The sequence below is a fragment of the Heloderma suspectum genome, chromosome 1, assembly GCF_057233095.1.
Source record: "Heloderma suspectum isolate Gila_16-S chromosome 1, 16-S_ref, whole genome shotgun sequence".
In the NCBI taxonomy this organism is placed as follows: domain Eukaryota; kingdom Metazoa; phylum Chordata; class Lepidosauria; order Squamata; family Helodermatidae; genus Heloderma; species Heloderma suspectum.
Window position 1 is genome coordinate 191,667,451 of NC_139458.1, and position 26,312 is coordinate 191,693,762.

Genomic DNA, 26,312 nt, shown 5'->3' on the forward strand with positions numbered 1-26,312 from the left:
AGCAATCGAATCACTCCTCCTTGCTCACACCTAGTTACAATGCAGATTGAGGCAATCCATATTTTAGCTCAGATGGAGTTACGGAAATTGGCCCTTTGTAGAAATAAAACTCAGTTAAAGAATCTCCCCCTCCCTTCTCTGACTGTCTTTCATCTTCCTGCATTCCATCATTCTTTTCCCTTCTTTCTGCTTCCCTGTTCTTTTCCTGTTCGCTGTCAGGAAGGGACAGCGCTGAAAGGCCAAGTCAGTACTACACGGCGCCGGCAGAGACTAGCAGCAGCAGTGGCTACAACAGTGAGTGGACTTAACAGTCAAGGCACCTCCATACAGTTTTAAAGATGGGACACTGTATACGTTGAATATGTGCTAGTGATACTGAGAGCTTGAATGGCACTTCAGATGCTTGTGACACTTGGGGGGCATGGGAGGGAAGGAGGGTCTCAAGCCAGCTCTGCCACATAATAAAAAGTGTTGTGGGCTCACAAACCACCTAACTTAAACATGTTTACAAATAAGTGTTTTTAACTATTTTGTACGAAATCTAGCCAAGCTAAAGCATTTTCCAGTCTTATTGATTTCATTGGGTGAGAGTGAGGCCATGGCTTTAACAAATGAGGCTTAAAATGCTTAACTGTAGCTGGATTGTACAGCGTGTGTGTGTGTGTGTTTAGAACCTCTTCTCACACAAGTGTACAAGTGGTTTTGTGTACACTTTCTGAGCCAAATTCTCTCTGTTTTTGTATGTGTGGTGCACCTCATGATGAGCATTATGTGCAAAAGGGTTAATAGTAGTTACCCTTGGTGGCATGTCTATCATGTCAGGAGGACCTCCTCAGTGGCTGCTTCCAGGCTCTGGAACTACTTGCTGAGGGAGGTTAGGTTGGCTCCCTCTCTGATGTCCTTCCACCAGCAGGTAGAGACATTTTTATTCAAACAGGCCTTTGGCGTGCGAGTGGGTCTCTTGGTTTGGGTGCTGTTTTTATTCTTTTGTTGTTGTGTTTTTTAATTGTGTTTTTAAAGTATTTGTTTTATTTTATTGTTTTACTAAGTTTAAAAAAAAAACCAAAAAACTTTCTTATTATTGTTAGCTGCCTTGACTGCCATTTCTTTGGTGGAAAGGTGGAGTATAACTCAAATAAATAAATACATAAATATGTCAATGAAAACCAGCTTCACCACTGGAAATGTTGCTTCAGTAGCCCTTCAAATACCATAATAGCTGCAATTAACCCTTTTGCACATGGTCCTCTATGGTGAGGCAAGGCAAGGGACCATCCAACTGCTATCACTCAACATCACCTGAGACACAGCTGCAAATGGCTCCTCTCTTTCCAGCCTGACTCAGACGTGCAGGTCTGGGGAAAGAGTGAGAAATTCACAACCAGGCAACTGACTTCCCAGTTTCCAGCACTCAGAGTGACAGTGATGATGAAATCAGACATTACTATGGCAGACATGGCATCCTAGTGAGAATCTGGTGAGAAGGTTACCCCAGTGTACCAGAAGGAATGATAAGACCTTTAATTCACTTGCATTTTATTATTTTACTTAAGCTACCTTGGGAATTCTTCTGGATCAAATGGTGGGGTAGGAATAATCAAACAAATAAATAAAATATGTGGCACCATGCATATCAAAAAGGTGGACTTTGGCAGATAAAGAGGACATGTGAAAACATCCTAAATGTCAGAATCAGGCCTTATCCTCCTAGGATAATTATTTTATATTTATTTATAACAAAATACATATCCCATTTTCCTCCTTCAAATAGAGAAGTCCAAAGTGGCTAATAATTATAAAAACAGCATCAAAACAACAAACCAATAATAATCAAACTATCATATTCTGATAGATATTTTATACTTACGCCATGCAGTATCAATAATAGGAAATCAGCGGTATGTTTAAGGTTCTAATGCTCATTTTGGAACAAGTCTTTTTTTAAACTCAGAAGGCCTTGCTTCTGAGTAAAGATGCTTAGGATCATGCTGTAATTCCATGAAGTGACTGTGCTAATCAAGAAAACAGAAGAGAAATAGTTGGTTACCAGGTCCATCATGGAATTCCATTACACTAATATTATTGCATACGTTTTATTTCTGTTCCATAATCTCAAAAAGTCATATTACTACCATTACCAGATATTTTAATTTTTATTCATTTTAAATAAGGAACATACTTAGGGTGGAATGAAAATAAAGTCACTAAATTGGTATGCATCCAATTTGGCTTTTTTAATAGCTGGGAGTGGCAGAATGTTCACATAATTCAGTAGTCCAAATAAAAGAAAATTTATTTACATAGGTATACGCTGATATGACTAGATGGGGTGACACAATTAATCTGGATTGTCATGAAATGAGAATACCTGCAACTTGATTAGTGGATGTTTCTCTGGTATTTTACTGAAGTAACAAATAGCCACTCAAGCTAATCTGCATGTTGATGGATAATGATGTTAATATGTAAGAAACTAACATATTTATTTTAATGTATCCACTATCCTTCAGCATAATATCCCAGGGCAGTGTACAATTTAAACAAATAAAACTGTGCAATAAAATGACATAAATCATAAAAACAACGAGGTTCATTCAATAAACCACACCAAATCATAAAACAGCAAGTAAAATCAGCTGTTGGACATGCTGGAATGCCTGGGCAAATAAAATTTTGGCTGGTGCTAAAAGGATATCAGAGCTGGCTTTGGGCAAGTTCCTCTGGGAGGGCATTCCAAATACGAGGCATTACAACCGAGAAGGCCCACTTTCAGTCATCACCTACATAGCCTCAAACAGCATTGGGACTCAGAGGAGAGCTTCTGGTGAAGAATGTGTCATAGGGACATAGGGAGCTGCCTTCTACTGAGTCAGACTATTGGTCCATCTAGCCCAGTATTGTCAATGCTGACTGGCAGCGGTTCTCCAGGGTTTCAGGCAAGAGTTTTTCCCACCCAACTTGTAGATGTCGGGGATCGAACCTGGGACCATCTGCATGCAAAGCATGTACTCCTCCAGTGAGTCACGGCCTTCCTCTTCACAAAACCAGGGCGCATGCTGTTTAGGGCTTTATCGGTAATGATGAGCACTTGAATTATGCCTGGAAATGGACCAGCTGTACACATGAGCGCAGACTTAGAAGGTAGTGCTGGTAGAGGAGAATTAGCTTTTCAGGCATGAATGTAAGTCTAAATGTATAACCGTGCAACTTAATCAATACATACATTTTCCATGAAAAGCAGACCAATGAGCCCAGGCAAAAATGCTGTGAACAAATATTTGGAATGGAGACTATGGTAGGGGAAATGAATGAGGAAAGGAACATAGAAGAGGTGGAGTTGGAACAGTACGCTTCAGAGGCATGCTCTAGATGGGTGAGCAATGTGGAGGAAGACCTAAAGGTGGTCACTGCAGCTTCAAGGTATCTGTGGGTGAGTGGGCAATGGCAATGAAAGGCAGAATTGTGTCTGGTTCATTGTCAGGTCCCCCCTCCGCCCCCCCCCCGAAAACTAGATGTATAAATTTATATGTGATTGTGCTGCAACTGAGAAAGGCACGTATGTATTGTGAAAGGCAACCACGCATTTGTACGACACCTACATCTGTATGCACCTCAACATAGTATTCTGTGCACTTTTCAGGCCTGCTGGGGCCAGGGTTTCCCCTGTCTTAGCTGCAAGTTAACGGGCTTGAGGAATGTTTTCCTCATACAGTGTTGGATACTTTCCATGTACATTGTTGCAACACAATTCTCATTACCTGTTTCTTTCCAAATTTAGTTCTGAATTTATTTATTTTAATCTTTCGGCCTCAATTTTATCCACAATTGTGTTTTAACTATTTTAACTATGTGTTTTAACTATTCATTTAAAGTAATTGCTTAATGCCCTCTACCGTAGTCCTACCTTCATTCCAGATGTTTGGTCTAATTACTGAGTGCTTGTATATTTATTTAGTATTAAATAATTAATTAATTAAATTTATTAATCGCCCATCTGGCCGGTCACCCAGCCACTCTGGGCGATGTACAACAGTAAAAACAGTTCATACAATAAAATTCAACATTAAAACATCACATTTCTAAAATTACCCTAGCCCACCCCAAATGCCTGTCTGAACAACCACGTTTTTAATGCGTGGTGGAAGCTCATTAAAGAGGGGGCATGGTGGAGTTCCCTACGGAGGGAGTTCCACAGAGTGGGGCCACCACAGAGAAGGCCCTCTCCCTCGTCCTCACCAGCCTAGCTGTCCTGGCTGATGGGACAGAGAGAAGGCCATCCGAGGCTGATCTTGTTGAGCGGCCTATCTGGTGTTGCTGGAGGCGCTCCTTGAGATAGGCTGGGCCGGAACCATATAGGGTTTTAAAGGTCAAAACCAACACCTTGAATTTGGCCCGGAAAACAACTGGTAGCCAGTGCAGCTCCTTCAGCACTGGACTGATGTGATCACTCCAGTGGCTGCCTTTAATCAGGCAAGCAGCCGCGTTCTGTACCAGCTGCAGCTTCTGAACTGTCTTCAAGGGTAACCCCACGTAGAGCACATTACATTAGTCTAAACGAGAGGAGACCCGGGCATGTACTACCGATGGGAGCAGATGGTCGGGAAGGTAGGAGCACAGCCGCCATATCAGATGGAGTTGGTATAGCGCTGTCCGGCTCACAGCTGACACCTGAGCCTCCATGCACAGTTGGGAGTCTAAGATGACCCCCAAGCTGCAGACCTGGTCTTTCAAGGGTAACCGTACCCCATTCAACACTAGGTCAACATCCCCCAGCCTCCTCTTGTCTCCCACCAAAAGTACCTCGGTCTTGTCAGGGTTCAGCTTCAGCTTGTTTCTCCCCATCCAGCCACTCACCGTCTCCAGACATTTGGACAGGGATTGATTCTACAGCCAACCTTGGTGAAGATTTGAACGAGAGGTAGAGCTGTGTGTCATCCGCATACTGATGACCCGCACCCCAAACCTCCTGATGATAGCCCCTAGTGGCTTCACATAGATGTTAAATAGCATCGGGGAAAGGGTGGAACCCTGTGGCACCCCACAAGTGAGCAGCCATGGGTCCGAAACCTCCTCTCCCAGTGCTACCCTCTGGTACCTGCTGGAGAGGAAGGACCGGAATCACCGTAATACGGTGTCTCCAATGCCCAACCCCTCCAGGCGGTCCAGGAGGATACCGTGGTCAACGGTATCAAAAGCTGCTGAGAGGTCGAGGAGAACAAGGAAGGAGCATTCGCCCCCATCCAGAGCCCTCCTCATATCATCCACCAAGGCGACGAAGGCCGTTTCTGTCCCATGCCCAGGCCTGAAGCCCAACTGAAATGGACCTAGATAATCGGCTTCTTCCAAGTGTGCCTTCAACTGCATCACCACCACCCACTCAATCACCTTGCCCCAAAATGGCAGTTTCAAGACTAGGCGAAAGTTGTTCAGAACTTGGGGATCCAAGGAGGACTTTTTTAAAAGTGGTCTTATCACTGCCTCCTTGAGGGCTGATGGCATCACTCCCTCCTCAAGGGAGGCGTTCACCACTGCCTTGAGCCCCTCACCCAGCCTCTCTCTGCAGCTCATAATGAGCCAAGATAGGCAAGGATCAAGTAAGCAGGTGGTCGGCCTTACAGATGAAAGTACCTTGTCCACTTCATCAGAAGGAAGAAGCTGGAACCGATCCCACAATACCAGTTTGCCATTGGCCGCCTCTTACTCGCTAACTGTATCCACGGCGCACAAAATAACACTCCTAATCCGATCAATTTTATCTGCAGAGTGCCTTGCCAAGGCCTCACAAGAAGCCTTACAATGCCCCAGTGGTTCCAGAGCAACTGGACCGACCAGGCTCCGGACCACTTGGAACAGCCTCCTGGGACAACACTCTGCAGACGCGATAGAGGTAGCATAATATTCCTTTTTTGCTGCCTTCACCGCCACGTGATAGGCTGAAGATACAGCTCTAGCCCGTGTCTGATCGTCTTCAGAGTGAGACGTCCGCCACTGGCACTCTAGCCATCTCACCTCCTGTGAGCTCGTAATTGCAGATTGAACCATGGTGCAGTCCAAGCGCTGTTCAGGCGGAGAGGGCGTTTCGGAGCCACCCGATCTAATGCCCCAGTGATTGCGGCATTCCAGCCACCCACTAGGGTCTCGACCGAATGGCCGTTGGCGTGCTCCAGAGAATCCCCAAGCGTGTTCAGGAATCCATTTGGATCCATAAGATGCCTGGGTGGACCATTGTAATGGGTCCTCCACCCCTGCAGAGGGGTTGTGGAACCGAGAAGTCCAGTGTCACCAGATACTGATCTGACCATGACAAGGGGGTGGTGGATATACCCCCGACTTCCAGATCACTCCCCGCTTCTCCAGAAACAAACACAAGGTCTAGTGCATGACCGGCTACATGGGTGGGCCCAGTTGGAATATGGTGCAGCTCCCAGGAAGCCATGGTCTCCATGAGGTCCCAAGGTGCCCCTGTGAGGATGGCCCCCGAATGTACGTTGAAGTCCCCAACACCAATAGGTTAGGGGACTGCACTCGCACATCAGAGACCACCTCAAGCACCTCGGCCAGGGAGTCAGTCGTGCAGCAGGCTGGACGGTACACGAGCAGAATCCCCAGACTATAAGCATCCCCAGTATAAGCATCCTTTGCTCATGCCTCTCATGGTTAGCGGGCTGTGAATCTTGAAACTGCCATATGGAGGTGGTTTTGAATTGTTACTTTAGTATGTATTTATTCTTTATTAAAATCTGTAATCTACCTTCTGTTAAGCTTGGTGGGCGGTGCGTGCACGCATGCGCTAAGTACTACGAGGTAAAGTCATCTGTACATTATCTGCATATTCGTTGGTCAGCATTTTAAAATAAAAATGAGATAGATATAGGCTCTTCCCCAGCCAGTAAGATAATTTCCGGCATGATTTTCCTTTGTTCAGATCATTGTTGTAAATGTATGTGCATTAGCTGGATTCAAAGTGCCCCTTAGATGTATGCTTGTGCTTTGTGGGCAAACTGGAAATTTCCTGGGTTTTCTTCCTACCCACAGATCCTTGTGCAGCATAGGCAGCCAATGTTCCTTTAAGCATGGGGAAAGAATTGTTTGGCAGCAGGGAGATTCCCCCTTCTTTTACAGGGGGAGATGCAAGATCTCCTCTCGCCAGCCCTTTGGATCCTGGGTATTCACAACCTGTATACACTAAATTAGCATCTTATGTTTATATATTATTATTATTATTCTTACATTCATATCCCACCTTTCTTACTCTTGCAAGAAACCAAAAGTTCTTCTTCATGGTCTCTGTGCATCACACATATGGGCTCTGCACTTGTGCAGAGCCTCTATTTGGGAAACTTCTATAGCTGAGGAGTTTTGGCAGGAACCCTTCCCCTAGTGTCCCTGTGCACATGTCCCTATATTCCCTCAGTTCTCTTTTGACTGCCATTGTGGTAGCCTTGTGAGGGAACGTCTCTTGTGCTCAGCTTGTCTTGAGAGTATTTTTCAAGCTGAAGTTTCTCCTTTCTTTCTCTTCTTCTGTCAAAGTGTTTCTATCTTACTCTTCTGCATTGCTTTTTTTTTTTTTTTTTTTGTATTTGGTTTTTTGTGTTCTCAGTATTGCCCTCACAGGTGTATGGGAAAGTGTGTCTGTTGTGGGGCCAAGTTACTGCTGTCCAATGGGGATTCTCTTTGCCTTTTCTGCCTTGGGATGGTCGCGTTGTTGAGGCTTGTCCTCATTGCCAAGCCTTTTTCAAAGCAAACAAGGCAAAATCGTTTTGACTGGCTGAAAGCCATGCTCTGGAAATGTGTGTTGGAAGCCATTGAGGAGCCAAAAGGTATGGCAGGGACGCCAACCCGCACCTTCAGGAGATTTGCCTGCCACACAGGAATCTGCTGAAGTGTTGTCATCATCACCTAAATGTTGTACTCACCCAAGTATACAAGTTCCTCCCACTCCAGGCTGATCTTTGATGTTTTTGCTAGCTCTGCACGAGTACCTTGGAATCGACAGTGACTTCCATAGTTGGTTGCTTCTCCCAGCGCTCCAACTCTGGATGAAGCATGTCTCTCACCTCTGACCGCTCCACCTGCTTCTGTTCCACCATCTTGGGATTGACGGCAACCTTCAGTACTGGCCACATCTCCCACTGCTCCACTGATGCCTCAGGGTCGAACATGGCCCCCTGTACCATCAACCATGCCTGCTGCTCCACCAGTGTTATTGTTGCCAATTCCTGTGGTGAATCCAGCCACAGGAGGGGGGCCTATTCCAGTTACATAGACATCGGAGGGTGAGATTCGGGATCTGTCCCCAGCAGATCCATTCACTATGCCACCTTGTCACTATGGGCTGGAAGGGTTTGGCATGCATTGTGCCTGGTGCCTGCGATCGCCAGATTCGATCTACTTGGTCACTTCTTCTAACAGAGGTCATGCCCCTAGTTTTTGTGAGCAGAGACGCTAGCGAGACAGGACCAGATCTCCATTCTCTGACTGGAACAGACATTCAGCTTGGGACTCTCAGGATTGGGTTGAACGCCATTATGATCCTTACAGTCCATATGACTCTCCTCGCCATCCTGATCCTCCTTACTGGGGAGAAAATAATACCGACGATATCTGTCAGCTATGGTATTGAGACCGCTGGATCAGGAAGACGTTTTTCGCACCCTGACTCCGACTGTGCTACCTGTTCAAACACAGCTGCAGACAGTGCAGTTGCAGACCATCCTGTCTGCTCTATCGCAGCTGCAAACTGTGCAGTTGCAGACCATCTTGCCTATGAGCTGGCCATCGGCCACACTGCAGTCACTTCTACAGTCTCAAATTGATGACGCCTCATCGCTTCCCCGCAAGAAGAGAAACAGGCTCTACAACGGGTTCCGCCAGAGGAATCTCTGCTTTCTGGTCTGGAATGCTATCAATCTGATACCACATCTCAGTCTTCCTTCCCTTTATCCGTCTCCTCACCCAATGGAGTTGCCTGGTCAAATGATGCCATCCCCCTGTTACAGGACCTGGGACAATTTTCTAGTCAAGTCCTGAGAATGGAGCAGGCCTTGGGCCTAGAGACCCAGCAAGTAGCCTCCACCTTGCAGGATCCAGTTTTCGACACGATGAATGCAGAACTTTCATGGCCAGTGGCCATCCCTCTCCTCGCTCCAGTAGCGGAGACCATTAAACAATCCTGGACAGCCCCCTCTACTATGCCACCATCATCCAAGTGCTTGGAGGGGATGTATCATTTACAAGAGATGAATGCTGAGTACCTATTCAAACCCCCAGCCCCAAACTCAATGGTTGTCAAGGCTGAGCAAAGGAAGATCTATAGGGTACATTCCTCTCCAACTGATAAAGAAGGCAGATGCCTTGACCTACTTAGGAGAGATTATATTCCTCCGCAGCGATGGGCTTAAAGATCTCTAATTATCAGGTAGCCATGTCTGGGTACCAGCTGCTGTTATGGGATAAAATAGGCCAGCTCCTTGACCATCTTCCGGATGACAAGAAGAAGTTAGGCCACGTCTTCCAATCCAAGACAACCAGCTGTCAAGGCAGCAAATAAAGACATTGCGTCATCAAGTCGACTTCAACTCAAAAGTGCTGGTTGGTTCCATCGTCCTGCATCGCCATACCTGATTGAGGTTGGCTGGCCTCCCACAGGAGACTAGAGCCCTTGTCGAACAGCTGCCCTTTAATGGCCAAGGGTTGTTTAATGCAAAAACTGATGGCACATTAGACTCTGTCCAGAAGGCCTGTACCATGGCATGTCGTATGGGTTTTATGCCCCAACAGCCATCCAGACAACGGCACTGGTTCCAAGGTTCCACCACCAGATATCAGTTCCAGCAACCAGCTGACTATACTTTTGGTTGTGCCGTCCTTTCATCTGTTTTATAGTAGGACACTGACCCCCCCACCTTGAAAGTTAGCTTGCTACTCGCCCATCTTTGTGATGCACAGAGATCACAAAGAAGAAAGACAGGTTGCTACCTGTAACAGTAGTTCTTTGAGTGGTCATCTGTGTATTCACACAACCCACCCGCCGTCCCCTCTTCAGTGTCACACTCGAGTTTGATGTTGGGTATTTAGAAGGTAGTATTTCTCGGTTCTGAGTCCACTATGACAGTCTCAAGGAACTGGGGCAATAACAGGGAACTCACTGGGATGGTGGGGGAAGGGTTCCCAACAAAACTCCTCAGCTATTGAAGTTTCCAGAACCAAGGTTCCATACAGGTGCAGAGCCCGTATGTGTGAATGCACAGATGACCACTCAAAGAACTACAGTTACAGGTAGCAACCTGTCTTAAAAGGCCCAGAAATATTCCCAATTGGCCTTTTTTCCTATAGAATTCTGAAGATTCAAAATGCATGAACTTTTCCTGTCCTTGTCTCCTCCCACCACACCCTCAGCAGAGCCATTCATGTACGGATGGCATTTGACTTCCCCATGATCAGGCCCAAGTGCTATCGGAAGAGAACAGGCACTCTGAGTGAGCTAGCTCTCCATTTTATGACTGCTTCGCTTCTCACACTGCCTGACAAAGCTGGGCTTTCAGAAGTGTCCTATTACCATTTTAAAAGACTGGCTGTAGATTTAGGTTTTTTCCTCCAATTTATCTATTTCTAGATTCTCCCTTGAGCTTTCCCACAGTAACTTTTATCAACGTTCCTTGCAAAAGCTGTTCTAGCTATAAACTACTGTTGGTTTCATCAATAGTAATCCTAATGAAGAAGAGAAGGTTAGAACTTCGATTAAGCGGCTTGAGAATTGAGATCAAAGCTTATTTGCCAAAAGGATTGTCTAAGATACTTTTTTTTTTTTAAGAGAGCATTAATTTAGTATGGAACGTGTGTTTAGTGCAAGGAACATATTCTGGGTGTGTCCAACAGTGTCTGTCCGCCAATGGAATGTCATCTGTCAGCAGAACAGATTCCCCTTCCCCTGTGTAGTTCCCTGCACCCCCACCAAATCTACTCTGGAGGGTGGGAAGACTATCCAGACTTGCCACTCTGGAGGGTGGGAAAACTATTTTAGGAGGCAGAGGGGGCTGCAGGGGAGGAGAGGGGAGGGAGAACTTCTGTTGTGTGAGCTGAAGTCCAACTGCACAGTTAGATGTCACCCATTATATGCATATTGTGGCAGTGATATTGGAAGTTCCCTTGAGGAGAATGAAACATTCTTTCTGATTTCTGGTGTTTCTGTTATAAACAAACGAAGAACCATGCCATTTTTCCAATCTAAATTTAACTTGGGTTCAGATTTTGTATTGGATGTGCAACTGAATGGAAATAATGTATGATCATAAAATCCCAGTTGTTTTAAGGGGACACTTAGTTGGGACTTCCCCAACCTGATGCCCTCCAGGTGTTGTTGGACTTCAACTCCCATCAGGCCAACCAGCATGGCCAGGGGCCAGGAATGCCAGGAGTTGTAGTCCAAAACATTTGGAGGGCATGAGGTTTGGGAAGGCTGACCTCAACAGTCACAAATGAGAAGATATAGGAGAACTGTAGTAAAACTTAGGTGTGGAGTAAGATGTCTAATCCCTCACAAAATATGGTTTAGCTGATAAATGAGAACTTTAAATTGTACTGTGAAAGTCAAAGGTCCCTGAAAGAACTGGGGCAAATTGTATTTGAAGCCTAATCTCACTGATTATGGAAAAGAAATCCATATTCTTTTGAAATATAGGCCCAGTCTGCACAATCACCGTGGCTTAAACAAACCACAGTAGCTTGTTTAAGCCATGGCATGTGCCAGGCGCTATTTGCCTAATTACCCACTTGTCATGTCATCCGAACTTGGGCGGCATGGCTTGTTTGGGGTGGAAACAACCCACGAATAACCCAACAACAGGCTGTGTGAACTGGGTCATAGAGTAACATGACTTTTCATTGTGCTTCTTTTTAAGGGTATTTTAAAGCATGCTCTGTGTTTTGTGATAATTTTTCAGACATTGACATTTAAATTACATTAATTATTTGGATAACATTGTAACTAAGCATTTAAGTTTATATTGGAGTGCTAAATTGGGTTGCTACTTCATTAATAGAAATGCTTGAATTTTTAGCTGCCTATCTTACCTAAGTTTGTGTGCATTTTGTCTTGCATGTCTGTGTGTATAATAGAATAGCTTATATATTAATATAAAAAAAGACCACAGATGTGTATGTGTGTTGTGTATGTATATATAGATTTGGATATGTATTGTGTATACATCTTAAAACTGCACATATACATTGTATATAAACTATACACATATAAAAACATATACACTTAATGTATATGCAAACATGTTTTTAGAGGGGAATAAAAAGTGGAGATGGCATAATAACCTGTGTCTTTGGGGGACATCATTCAAGAGACAATGTAGTTTTGTGATAAATGTACTAAATTAAGCTGCCATTCTAAATTAAAATAAAGGCTCCTAAAGCGTCTATATAGCTTCACAGTATGTGATCTGTAGATGTACTATAATGCAATATTAATATCAATTTCCAGACCTACCAACATGTTAATAAATCTGTTCATAGTTCTTTTGGGAATGTTTAGCTATATTTTTAGCTTGGTGAAGAAACTTAATACTGTGTAACTTTTAAATTTTGTTGTATGCCTCCTTGGAAGGGTTACCCAAAAGAAATCTTATACATCTTTTTAATAAATAAATTAAATCTTTTTACTATAGCCACTAACACATTCTTCAAGTAAGTATGAAAATCTAGATGACTAGAAATTAAGTAATGTTCTGTCTACTGAAATGCCACCCTTCACTTTTTTGCTTTTCACTGAATGGTTCTGGAACACATTTCACATCATGACCTGAAAATCCATTATTTTATCCCCACACCCAGAATACATGGTTGGTTATACTTTGCTTTACTTATAAGGTTCTTACTCTTGTACATTTCAAACTATAACTGTACGTGTGAATTGAAACCATATCTATATAGCATATATAGCATATATAGCTATATATATATAGCATAAGGGAAACTTATATTAATGCTCAAATACATCAACATTGATTTGAGAGGAAGAAACTTGATTTGAGTGTTCTCTGCAACATAAGCAAAATTTCCAGGTGAGGATTTATTATGGAATCGCAGTGGCTTCATTCACCCACACTTTATGGGAGGTCCACATCTTCATCTATTTGTAATCCGTCCGTGTTTTCCCGGTGCTGCTTTTATTCTTATTGGAGAAAGTCCAACTTTTTTTTTTTAGAAGGATGAAGACTAACAGTCTCAGCAGGTGTACATGCTCTTCATGCTACTCGTAAGAACATAAGAAGAGCCCTGCTGGATCAGACCAAGGGTCCATCTAGTCCAGCATTCTGTTCACACAGTGACCAACCAGCTGTTGACCAGGAACCCACAAGAAGGGCATGAGCGCAACAGCACCCTCCAGTCTTTTTAAAGAGGTGTGGAAGAGGTGCTCTTCCATCTTTTTAAAGTGGTGTGTTTTTGACATGTGCACGCTAACCTATGATAGCTTAGCACGTATTCAGCTTTGTGCTGAGTGCCATTTTTATCTTTTAAGTTGCACTAAAGCACTTTCCCGGCTGGCTGGCTGGCTGGCTATCTGGCTATCTATCTATCTATCTATCTATTTATCTATCACCTATATTAAACTAATAGTGAAATACCACTTAAAGGGAGAGTGTTAGAGCACTAAACCCATATAATAAAATATATCAATGTTTTTAAATGATGGGGGGAAATCCCAATTTAAAAAACCCTTTCCAGTCACCACCATTAACCAAAATTGCAGAGACTAGAAAGGGGATATTTTCCCCCCATCTTCTTAAAAATATATAACTCTACTTAAAAGATATAGTTAAAATAAATAAATGGGTGATAACATGGTGCTCACTGCAAAGGGTATAGTGAATGTGTTGCTGCCCAGTAAGTCATTAGCTGTGTCAGAACCCACACCTCTTAAAAAAGGATGGAAGAGTAATGCTGGAACTGGTGTGGCACTGATGTGGCTGATACACAATATCCCCTGATAGCATGGAAAGTCAATTGCAATTCCACTTGTAGCTTACAGTGGAAGAGCAATGATTTAGTAACACTTGGACCCATCTGTCTGGAAGCACCCCTACTGCGAAGGAGATTAAAAAACCCACCTCTTGGCTAAAGGAAAAATACTTGTAAATATTAAAGTGTTTGGGTAATGTGAGAAATGCCTTATGATGCTGTATCTGGTGTTCCAGGGAGGAAAGATTCAGTGCTGTATCTGTTGCTTTTCAATTTAGGTTCCTTTCAGTACTACAATGTCTCCTGTTCGCCTACATTCATCCAATCCTAACCTCTGTGCAGACATCGAATTTCAAACTCCACCAAGTCATGTATCTGACCCCCTGGAAAGCTCCACAGATTACATAAAACTCCAAGAAGAGTTTTGCCTCATGGCACAGAAAGGTAATTGCCTGTGTACCATCTGCCTCTTACTGGAAATAACCTTTGATACAGAAAGCGAGCTTGCCCAAGGCACTGTGTGTGTGTGTGCACGCGCATGCGTGCGCATTGCTTGTTTTACTTGTGGAAGAAGTAGGTTGAATGGGCAGTTGTTGGAGGATTCTCTTTCCTCTTGTTCTGATTCAGTAGAATCTTTGTGTTGCATTTTTAAAGTGTTTCATCTACACTTTCAGGCCCCCTTCACACAACACTGCATGGGAGTTGCTTCCCATGTGGTTTATATGTGAATACTGCAAGCGCATGGGAGATGTCAATGGCTTGCAAGTTAACAGGAAGAAGGCTAAATTGATTTTGTGTTCTATGAGGAATAAAAGGCCTGTAGACTCCACTATATGTACAAAAGTCCTATCCATGGTAATCCCAAATGGGACATGTGGGCAATCAAAAGTGGCAAGCAGTGTTTGTAAAACCTGCATCTAATTTATTTCTGTTGTGAAGGGATAACATTCTAGAAGTGGTGTATTGAAGTTCTACAAGTTGCATGCAAAGTGCTGCCATGTGTACCTAAGACATTTAGAACATAAAACATAGGAAGCTGCCTTATACTGACTTAGACCATTGGTCCATCCAGTCCAGTATTGTCAGCAGTGATCAGGAGCGGCTCTCCAGGGTTTCAGGCAGGAATTTTTCCCAGCCCTACCTGGAGATGCCAGGGATCAAACCTGGGACCTTTTGCATGCAAAGCAGCTGCTCTGCCACTGAGCATGGCTGTCTCCCTTATGAAAGGAGAATAGGGGCCTTGAAGTTGCCCATTAACAGTTAGTACCTGAACAGCAGACTGAGCAGGCATGCAAGTTACTTTAGGAACATACATTTCTGTTTTGTCTCCAGTGCATTCTCTTCTGAAGTCTGCCTTCAACAGCATAGCGATAGAGAAGGAAAAGCTTAAGCAAATGGTTTCAGAACACGATTTCACAGGACACACTACACAGATAACACGTCTCAGACAATCACTTTCTCAGGTAAGCTCGTATATGGACACTTGCCATACTTGGAGATTTTTTACAGTGGAATTGCCTGTAATTCATAAGTTTTTTGTCACACATAAAACACCAGGTAACTTTCTAATAATAAATAACAAAATAAAATGTGATAATATTAGTGAATTCCTATCCCGATCCTCTTTGTGTTTTCAAATATATTGGAAGAGTACAAAAATGTGTTGTGGAGAAAAATAAAGGACATATATAACCTTGGGTCCAGATACTACTTCTGCTTAAGGTTTTTGTTTCAAGCAAATAAAAGATTAATATAACTCGTTTACCCCACTACCTAGAATTCAGTTTCAGGCATTTCTTTATCTTCTCCTTTTATGTTACTTGCATGTATGTAACTGTACAGGTGAGCCAAGCCAAAGTACTAACTTGGTAGTCTTGCTTTCCTAGGTGCGCTAGATAGTCTGATATCTACTTATTCATATCCGCAAAACAGGATATACTAATGCTAGGGCATCGGGATCCCGTATGCCTGTCCAACCTGGGTTTGTCTCACCATCATGAGTTGGATTGTAACATGTAAGTGGCAAGCACATTTGCACAGTCCAACTTCCTTTCCTTCTCACAACTTTCTGCCCATTCAGGGCACTTAGAGCAGCTTACAATAAAATCTGCACATGAGTTATGCATTATGTCCAATTCATGGCAGTGAGGCAAGAACAACTAAAGTGATCCATCGCATGCTAGTGTTACCCAGTTTTGCCTATTATAAGTCAGAAATCAACTGACCAGACTGAACTAAACTCAGTCGTTGGAGACCTGCTTTCTCTCCGGTTTACTGTAAGTATAAAACTTAATTTAGTGAAGGGTTTATTTACTAGCTGAGGTTTTAGCACCAGATGAGTTATTTAAATTAATGATAATGATGATATGCTCTTATTCTCTGTTCTGTAGTCTTTTCTCATCTCTGTTCTGCTTCATGTAGTGTCACGTGTTCTCCTTGTTTGTCACTTGATGGTTCTGCTTTAGTATTTGGTTTCCTTGAGTATCCCCTTTCCAAGTTCTGCGGGGATGGGGGTGGAATAGACAGAAAATAAGTGAAAAAAAGATGAGCTTATAGTACAGTGCACCTGAATCTAGCTGGGTGCTATTCTCTTGCCTTTTGTCTCTGTATTATTGACACAAGTGACACTTCCTTGGAGAGGACTGTTGACAGTATACTTCTTTTGAAGGAAGCTGGTACACCATCATGTGCAAACAGATGGTAGTATCTCTGTGAGCTTGTAAGCTTTTCTTAACAGGAGTCTAATGAAGACCTTAAAATGGCTCAAGCAGCAATGAGGAGCGCTTAATCCTTTCTCCATGGGCATTTTCTCTGAATCACCCTTCTTTGCTTTTTTCCTCACAGGTGAAAACAGGTGGGAATAACATATATTTTCCTCCACTGCTAGAAAAGCAGCTGGGGGGTAGTTTTGATTGGAAAAATGTCTTACAGGGAAAGGACTAAGGACACCCCTCCCCTCCACCTTTGCTCCCATCAGATTCACAGCCCATCATGGCTATATTTCATTTTTTTTAAGGAAAGAAGATTGCTCAAGTATTTCCCACATCTTGTCTTTGGTCTTAAACTTGCTTAAAGTGAGGGGGCTTTGGATCTCTAACAAGGAATTCTCATGATCCTCACCAAACTACTGGCATTCTTTGGGAGAAAGCCTTGATAGTTAAATTGATATATATCTGTAGTGGAAATATACCCAAAGAGAGCTTCTGAACACACAGCTAATATCCGAGGAGAAGTTAGTTTCTGAAAAGTACCATTCATAATATAGTAACATTGTGGTTCTGGCCAGAGTATATGGTGCAGCAGTGGTTTGACTCTACTTCATGCTGTCATGTTCATTTTAAATTAAATATTCAATTTTTGTTACTTTAAGGCTCTCAACCAGAATGCTGAACTAAGGAGTCGCTTGAACAGAATACATTCAGAGACTGTTATTTGTGATCAGGTTGTCAGTGTAAATATTATCCCTAGTCCTGATGAGGTAAGACTTTGGCATTGCTCTAATGGATTTACAGTAGTCAAATCCCACTAATTATCACTAATGACTAAATCATTCTATTTGACAAATCTGGCACGCAGTGGGTCGAGCTCATTTTAGATAATTTTCTCGTAACGTTCGTGAAATTAATGAGCTGTGGTTCGTGTGAGATTTCCTTTGGAACTCCCACTGAGAAATGGAAGGTTTGACATTAGCATTCAAACACTGTGAATTAGCCCTGCTTCTAGTACATTTGAAAATAAATGGGCAAGCAGCAGGATCCCTAAGAACATACGAGGAGCCCTGCTGGATCAGACCAAAGGCCTGTCTAGTCTAGCAGCCTGTTTCCCACAGTGGACAACCAGGTGCCTACAAGCAGGGCATAAGGGTAATAGCCTTCTTCAGCTGTTGTTCCCCAGCAGCTGGTATTCAGAGGCATACTGCATCTGATCTTGGAGTTGGCATATAGCCATCATGGTTAGTACCCATACATAGCCTCCATGAATTTGTCTAACCCCCTTTTAACGCCATCTAAGCTAGTCACCACATCTTGTGGCAGCTAATTCCATAGGTTAACTAAGCACTGTGTGAAGAAGGACTGTCTTTTGTCTCTCCTGAATCTGCTGCCACTCAACTTTCCTGGGTGACCCTCAATTCTAGTCTTATGAGAAAGGGAGAAAAAATTCTTGCCACCCATTTTCTCCACACCATATATAATTTTATACACCTCTGTCATGCCCTCCCATTATTCACCCCCCCAAACTAAAACCCCCCAAACATTGTAATCTTTCCTCATAGGGCAGTTGCTCCAGCCCTCTCATAATTTTGCTAGCCCTTTTCTGCACCTTCTCCAGCTCTGCCGTATCCTTTTTGGGATGTGGCAATCAGAAGTGTACACAGTATTTCAAGTGTGGCCGCATCATAGATTTGTATAAAGGCATTATGATATTGGTGGTTTTAAATATTTTGATCCCTTTCCTAATGATCCCTAGCATGGAATTTGCCTTTTTCACAGCTGTCACATACTAGATCCACATTTTCATTGAGCTATCCACTATGACCCCTTGATATATTTCTTGATTAGTCACTGCCAGCTCAAACACCAACATTGTAGGTGTGAAATTAAGATTTTTTGGTCCAGTGTTCATCACTTTACACTTACATAAAACGTCATTTGCTGTTTTAATGCCCTTTCACCCAGTTTGTAGAGATCCTTTACCCATTTTCTTTTCACCACCCAGGATAATTTGCTGTCTTCTGCAAAATTGGTCACCTCATTGCTCACCCTAACTCCAGATCATTTATGAACAAGTTAAACAGCATAAGTCCCTCCCAATACAGATCCTTGGGGGACCCCACTTCCTACACCCTCCACTGTGAAAATTGTCCATCTATCGCTTGTCTCTGCTTCCTATACTATAACCAGTTACTGATTCTTATACTTTGGATTTTGAAAGATGAAAGAAAGGTAAAGGTATTAGTCCATGTATTAGCATTGCAAGAATACCTGTTGTTCACTATGTTTCCTTGCCCAAATAGCTTAATTGAAGTTATTGCCCAGAGTAACAAGCCCATAACCCACAGTAAGATATTTGAAGGGTCTGACCTTCCTTCCTTGTCCTTCCTTAGCGTCTAGGGAACACCTTCTTGCAAGAGAATTCAGTTCCCAAGTTAAATGAAGTAAACTTCACTTAAGCTTGTGAAACACATGAGAAGATAATGCTTACAGGTCTCACTGAATTCCCTGGATTTTACAGTGCATATTCTTTCCATCTACTGTTTTTGTTATGAGATTGCGATGTCCTCCCCTCCCCCATTTTTTCCCATGTTTCCACCATTTCACAAGTAACATTACTGTGTGTTTGCTGATTAACATGAACAAAAATGTAACTCTGTTTCAGCTTCTTTCATTTGAAGCCAGCTGTATAGAGTGGGAAGCTGGAAGAAGAATCTTTGTACAGTATAAATTGATATAAATGGATGAAATTGCTGTTTAAAACCTGCTATAGGCTGCAGAGGCAAGGAGTGCCCTGGACCATCCTTGGAGTTTGGGGGGTTTTCTAGTCCCTATCCTTTCTTTGGATTAATTAGAGTGACTTTCTTCATAATAGAATGGTCAGGCTTGTTCCAAAATACAGCCCAATGAGAACCGAGCATGTACTATAGCCATGGAATATAGAGTGACAGTTGGAAAAGAAAAAAATGGAACACAGCATGGGGGGATTCTGAGAGAGTGGAATTGCCCTGCTTGGTGGGAATGTCTGACTTGAACACTGAACAAGAGCACCCCTTTCTGCACTAAGAATATACTGCAACGTTTTGTTGCAGAGCCCACATCTGTGTGTGTGTGTGTGTAAAACCAACAACGAAACCTGCAGGATGTAGAATAAGGGATTATGCCCATGGAAGTTGCACAATACCCTTTCAATTGAGTGTTGAATTGTGCCAGCTAAGGGCAGCATTATGTTTTTGCCATCAAATACAATGTACCATTTGAATGCTAGAGAAAACTGGTTTCCCCTGCAACACAGGAACAATCTCAAGGGAAGGCATCTATCTCCATCCTTTGCCACAAAAGTGTTATGAGTGTATCCAGAAAAAAGAATGGTTTGTACACGCCCTTAGTGTAGTCTTGGCTTCTTTTCATCCTAAACTCCCTGTTTGTTAGATACACAAGCTCATGGGGGCATCACTGCTTCTTTTGTGAATCAAGATGCAGTGAAGGAAAGAGAGGTCATGCAGGAAAGTACAGTGCATCTGTACACTAAACTATCTTGACTGGGCATGATCTTGGGTTTACTCTATCATGTGTGAGCTCTCAGGCCCTGTGTGCAACATTTGGAGTTCATATGTGTACTTGTTTTTTTCTTTTACAGACACGTGAACAGATCCATGTCAATCTCCCGCTCTCCCAGCAAGTTTCTAATGAGAGCAGGCTCTCCATGTCTGAATCTGTCTCTGAGTTCTTTGATGCACAAGAGGTGCTTCTGTCTGCAAGCTCATCAGAAAATGAGGTCAGAGGCAGGGAGAAGCATTAGTCTTTATTCTGTGGTGCCATCTCATTGTAATACCTTTAGGAACAAGTGACATTACACTACAGGTGCTGAACTTTTGACTCTAGTCAGGAAGGCTTAGACATGGACACTGAAGTCCTTGGTTCAAACCATTCTATGATGTAAGCCAGTGGCCTTAAGCAAGCCACTATCTCTCAGCCTCAGCAATATAATATTTGTTACCTGACACACAGAGTTGCAAGAATTATTGAGATAACGTATGTGAAGCCATTTGAACACTTTGAAATGTTAAATAAATGTGGCATTGCATCATTACTACCATTCCCAAGAGCAGCACCATTGATTATAGTAGGGTTAGTCTGGGGTAAAGGAGCTGCTTGCCACTTAATTGCCTTCGGATCAAGGCCAAAGTTCTGCCAAACTTAGCTGAAAACTGCCCCTTTAATTGACAGTGAGGTCTATCAGTGCATATCAGCTCTAATAGAAAATGTAATGAATAATTCCAGGCACTTGTGAAAATCCATCCATGAGCACTTGACACTGTTCTTTTAAAAGTTGCTGCAAAAAAACCCTTTAGAGCAGAGCATGCAGGAAGCTAAATAAGTCAGTAGTATCCTGTCTCCTTCCTCAGTCCCTCCAGACCTGAACACATAATCCAGGACTCAAAGTTCAGGCTAATCCTGACTCAGTAGTGCTGTTTGATATCCCTAGGCTGGTAACTATCTGGGCTCCGAGGCCATTCTTATATCTGTCCATTCCGTATCAGTCCTTCCCTGATGTTTTGTCTTGGTTCAGGAGAGAGGACTACAAGACCAGCATAAGATACAGTTTTCCACTGTCAGACAAAAAGATCCCTGCCTTTTCCGGGAACAATCCCTTTGCTCCCTGTTTCATGCTACAGCACCAGACTATAAGTGCAGGCTGTGGCGATGTGAACACATTTGGCCTGCAGCTCCCATCAGCCCTTGACAGCATAGCCAGTGCTGGGGGATAATGGGAGTCATAGGACAAAACATCTGGTGGGCCACAAGTTGTCCACTCCTGTCCTAAAGGGAAGCTGTATCGAACTTGTCTACGCTGTAGCTTGCTTAGCATTCAGGGATTGCCACTGTTCCCCCTCCCCAAGCTCATTGAATTGAAAAGAGCAAGGCGTTGTAATACTCTATAGCCATCTTTAATCTTAAATAAGAGTCAGAAGATAAAATCCCAGCTTTCCATAGTGGCCCAGTTCAGATGTTGAAAACCTGATCATAAGCCATGGCTGAGACTCTAGGCATAGGAATTTGTCATGGCCTCATGTACCTCCTTCTCCCATCTTGTACGTGGCTTACCTCCTCCACTAATTGGTTTTCTCTAACCTAGTTTGCTGTGACAAACCAATTAGATGTCTTCCCTTAAAACCGTGATTTGAAGTGTGTTTGCAAAGTACTGTGTGAAGTACTTCTTCACACAGTGCGTAGTTAAGCTAGGGAATTCACTTCCACAGGATGCAGTGATGGCCATTGACTTGGATGACTTTAGAAGGGACAATTCATGGATGATAAGGCTATCAATGGCTAGTAGTCGTGATGACTATATATTGCTTCCAGTATGAGAGGTGGTGTGTCTGTGAATATTAGTTTCTGGGGAACATGAATAGGAGAGTGCCTACAGGCACCTCTTTTATAGCTTGCTCCTTATAGGGTGGCACAAACAGAAAGAGTATATTTTTAGGCACCAGTTTAAAAATCATTGATATTGGCCATATTGGGGCTTCTCAGAGTTGAGTGGCATGACATGCCAGATAGGAGCACTGGATGTCTGGTGTAAGAATGGGGCTTAGGAACAGGTTCCTTGAGCAGGCAGAATAGTTGTAGGACATAGGGTGGGTGGGATGAGGAGGGAGAGAGCACATATATTACAGGGGAAAACCTTTATTTAGTTTTTTAACTGTTTGTAATCCACCTGGAGAATATTTGTTATAGGGAGGATTAGAAATGTAATCAATCAATTTATTTATGTTCCTGCTATCATATTAATTGTTGTTGTTGTTGTTGTTGTTGTTATATCTCTCCATTTTCTTCTTTAGGCTTCTGATGATGAATCCTACATCAGTGATGTGAGTGACAACATATCTGAGGACAACACCAGTGTTGCAGACAATATTTCTAGGCAAAGTATGCAATTTTTTAAATGTTTTCAAAAACAAGTGTGCTTTTTAGACAATGTATGCAGGTATAGATAGGGACACTTTATTTGGACATGACTCAAATCACTCTAAGAGCCACGTTTACATTTTTATTAATTCAGGTTAGCTGTATCACTGTTATCCACAAGGAAGGTTTTTCTTTCAATTTTAACTCATTCTTTTCCATCTAACAGTCTCTTTAATCCCCCTTTTTTGTCTGCATCCCATACCATCATAGCTCTCTCTCTCAGCCCGTCTTTCTGTTAATCCTCCTTCCTTTTCTCTCTCCAGACTGTAGTGCACATTGTCTTCTCTCTTTCTCTCCACCTCACATTTCTCAGTTACCATTCTGTTTTTGTTTCCTGCTTACAGGTTTTCTAGTACACCCTTCTCTCTTTATCCCCATCCCACAATTCTCTCTGCACCCCATTACCCCCTCTTTTACTCAGATCTCACAGAAAGCGCTCTTCTTTCTCCACCACCACAGGTCTCTCTACTCCCCATCTCTATCTCCTCCTTTTTCTTCTTTTGTGAGTCTCTGTCTGTGCTGTTTTTGTATACCCCCATATGTTTACTTTTCAGAGCTCAGTGGCAACAGCACACCAGGCTATCACTTTTCAAGCAAGGATCTAACTATATATTATATGCCAATGTGTGTGACAGGACCCTGGTGCTCTCCCCCTTTTGAAGGAGGGACATCTGCTTTGAAAAGAGGTTATTTAGAGCAGAGAAGCAGCATGTTGAAGCCCCATCCCAAACACACATTTGCAACCCCATTGGTGGGGAAAACTACTGAGGAGCTATTTGGAGTGGTAAAATGGCAAACAGTGAAAAGATTAAGCAGATGTGCGCATCCTTTTTTGCTCTTCGAGTGCTTCCAGAGGGCTCCTAGCACTACCAATCAAAATATATTGTGCAGCTCTTCCATCTTGTCCCCTTTAAGAGATTTTTTGTGGTAAGAAAATAGATGGAAGAAGCAGTGGGAAAACATGGGATTGTTACAGATTGAAGGTGACAACATCTGGATCACCCCCACCCCCATAGCATTCCATGAAAGGCAGTGCAATTTCAAAATAAAAGCTCATCTGGAAGCACTCCTCCTTGGTTTTTCCTAGTCTTCTGTTTGTTTGTGTAATTGGAATTCCTTTGCATGTAATGTTTCTTAGGTGTTTGTTGCAGCTTCAGGTACAGGCGGGTCATTTAGCATGACTGCATGTAGCAGGCGAGAAGATGTGGAACCAACTCTGCCTTTGAATCCACAGAGGGTAAACAACATGAATGTAGTGACACAGGAATCCACCCTCCACCTTTGATGGGGTTTGGTGGCCTTAAGATGTTCCTACAAAGAAGTGAGATGACCACAAATAGGGAGGGGACTGCAGCTGGGCCACAGGCCTTGCGTTGCGCTAATGGAAGATAGATCTAATTCAAATAGAAATTAGTAGTTTAATGTCTATTTATTTATTCATTCATTTATTTATTTTCATCTGTGGACAAATTTCACATTCTTGCTATTCTGTTTCTCTTCCAGTACTTAATGGTGAACTAACAGGAGGTGCTTTCAGAAATGGACGAAGGACGTGTCTCCCAACCCCCTGTCCTGATACTAGTAATATCAATCTGTGGAACATTTTGAGAAATAACATTGGGAAGGATCTCTCCAAAGTATCCATGCCGGTAGAGCTAAATGAGCCTCTGAATACTTTGCAGCACCTTTGTGAAGAACTAGAATATAGTGAACTCTTGGACAAGGCTGCTGAATCTGATGACCCCTATGAACGCATGGTAACAAGCATGACAGAGCACAACGTTGCATGTTCCATAATGTGCTTACTCTCTCTTAGAGCTCTAAATCTCCTTTCTTGTAACCTCACCTGTTGAGGGTGGTTTTGCAATGAATAAGTGAAACTGAATTCTGAAGAGTCAAAAAGAAAAATAATCTTGTTACCATTTCTGATTGTGTTACAGCCCTTGCACCAAGCTGCCTTCCTTTGCACCTTGCATGAGTAGTATAACTTCAGAGGTAGGGACTTGAATAAGAGTGCAGCTTTTCCTCTGTCATTAGAAGAACTGCATGGAAAACATGTCAGAAAATGATTTGAGTATCGTATGAAGTGACTCTTGGGATCTGTGCTTACATTCCCTTTGTGGTCTGGGAGCCTCTTTGGCTCTTGCCTTCACACACCTTGAAGGTTATGTCAGAAGCCCCAGATATTGTGGCTTTTCTTCATGCTATTATGGCCCTGCTTTCCAGAAGGGGAGATACTGTCATGAGGAGAAGCTTCTGAATGGGCTCTATGTGGCTTGGGGGTTCTGAAGGTGTGGGGCTCTTCCCCAGACTGGCCTTCGTGGTCTGGAGAAGAGCTGTGCTCCAGCAGCTCCTGCATTGCTAAGGCAATGTGGGATAGGGGCACTTAGTGTTAGTAGCATGTGGTGAGTAGCTCCTGGAGCAGTGAACACAGTAAGGAAAAGTAAGTAGTTTTAAAATACCATGGCCTCCGTTTTGCACAGAATGATCACTCATTTGTCTGTATACATGCAAAATAAACTTTTTAATAATGTGTCAGACTCATGAACTGCAAGGCTCGTAGCAGCCATACAATCCTCTCTGTATGACCCTTTTCTGCATGAGCCAGATACGTGTGTGATATGTTCTGACAAGATGCGAGTCACTGGGGAATTCCACTTTGCATGCCCTTATAGGGGGGCTCTTGCTCAAGTCCCTTTCATTTGAAGGTGGTTTGCATAGGAGAAATTCCTGGTGGGCCATCTCCGTTATATTGTTAGTATAGTAGTGGTGTTCCAATTTGTGTGTCTAGAAAATGCACCAAAGCATAATGTCAGATGAGTCTCAAAGGGTTTGTAAAGATGATAAACCTTCAGATCGATGGAAGTGCTCTTATTCTCCTCTAATTACGCAGAACACATTCATTAGGGTTTTTTTTTTGTGGTGCTACCATCACTGGCAGACTGGTTTTCGAGTTTTTGTTAGCACCTCAGAAAGTATCTAAACAAAAGTTCTCAGATGTCAACCTGGAGTAAGTTCACGTGTATGAGGAAGACAAAGGGGTGCAATCTGGAAATGTATGAAAGAGAATACTAGCCCCTGTGTAGACCCTTGTGTGACAAGAGCAGAGATGTTGAACCTGTTGCAGCCCAAGGGCTGAATTCAGGTGAATTCAATTCAGAGAAGCTCACAGGGTTCCTGTTCCAGTGGTGGGCCAAGCTAAAAATACCAAATTTACCAACATATTTTAGCTTAAAGCTTTTCCTGCCTTAGGAGAGGCATTTTGGCCTTTTTTTGCAGGGGGGGGGGACTGTACAAATGCCAGGAAACCACCAAAAGGCCAGTGGCCAGAGGAAAGGGGAGGGGACCAGGGGAAGGGGACATGGGCATCTGGGGAATCCTGGAGGGCTAGATTTGGCCCCAGGTGGCCTGGATTTGGCCCACGAGCTTGAAGTTCAATGCCCCTAGACTAGATTATATGTGTGTTTTCTCACTGAGGGGTCTCCAGATTGCAGCCCCTGTCCTTCATCTATACAATTAGATCTGCTCCCAAGATAAAACAGCAAAAAATTATCAACCCTGAAGTAAGTTTGGAACACTTGTTCGCAGGAAGAGATATATTGGCTGTGCTTGCACATCACAATTACCGTAGTTTCTTGTGACATATGTGAACTGCAGTGA

The 26,312-nt window shown here is 43.1% G+C and overlaps 1 protein-coding gene across 16 annotated transcripts in view; it reads left to right on the forward strand.

The window, feature by feature from the left end:
- Nucleotides 1-26,312, forward strand: part of OSBPL6 (oxysterol binding protein like 6) — a 137,366-nt gene that overhangs the window by 93,531 nt on the left and 17,523 nt on the right. For 11 of the 16 annotated variants that reach the window (XM_084814578.1, XM_084814553.1, XM_084814638.1 and 8 more), the window contains 6 exons: nucleotides 14,247-14,412; nucleotides 15,301-15,431; nucleotides 17,339-17,446; nucleotides 20,320-20,457; nucleotides 22,526-22,613; nucleotides 24,156-24,409. In XM_084814578.1, the coding sequence (XP_084670704.1) occupies nucleotides 14,247-14,412; nucleotides 15,301-15,431; nucleotides 17,339-17,446; nucleotides 20,320-20,457; nucleotides 22,526-22,613; nucleotides 24,156-24,409 (885 nt within the window). Of the gene's footprint in view, nucleotides 1-219; nucleotides 295-14,246; nucleotides 14,413-15,300; nucleotides 15,432-17,338; nucleotides 17,447-20,319; nucleotides 20,458-22,525; nucleotides 22,614-24,155; nucleotides 24,410-26,312 lie in introns of all 16 variants that reach the window. The other 5 variants (XM_084814606.1, XM_084814544.1, XM_084814527.1 and 2 more) reach the window with 1 other exon arrangement.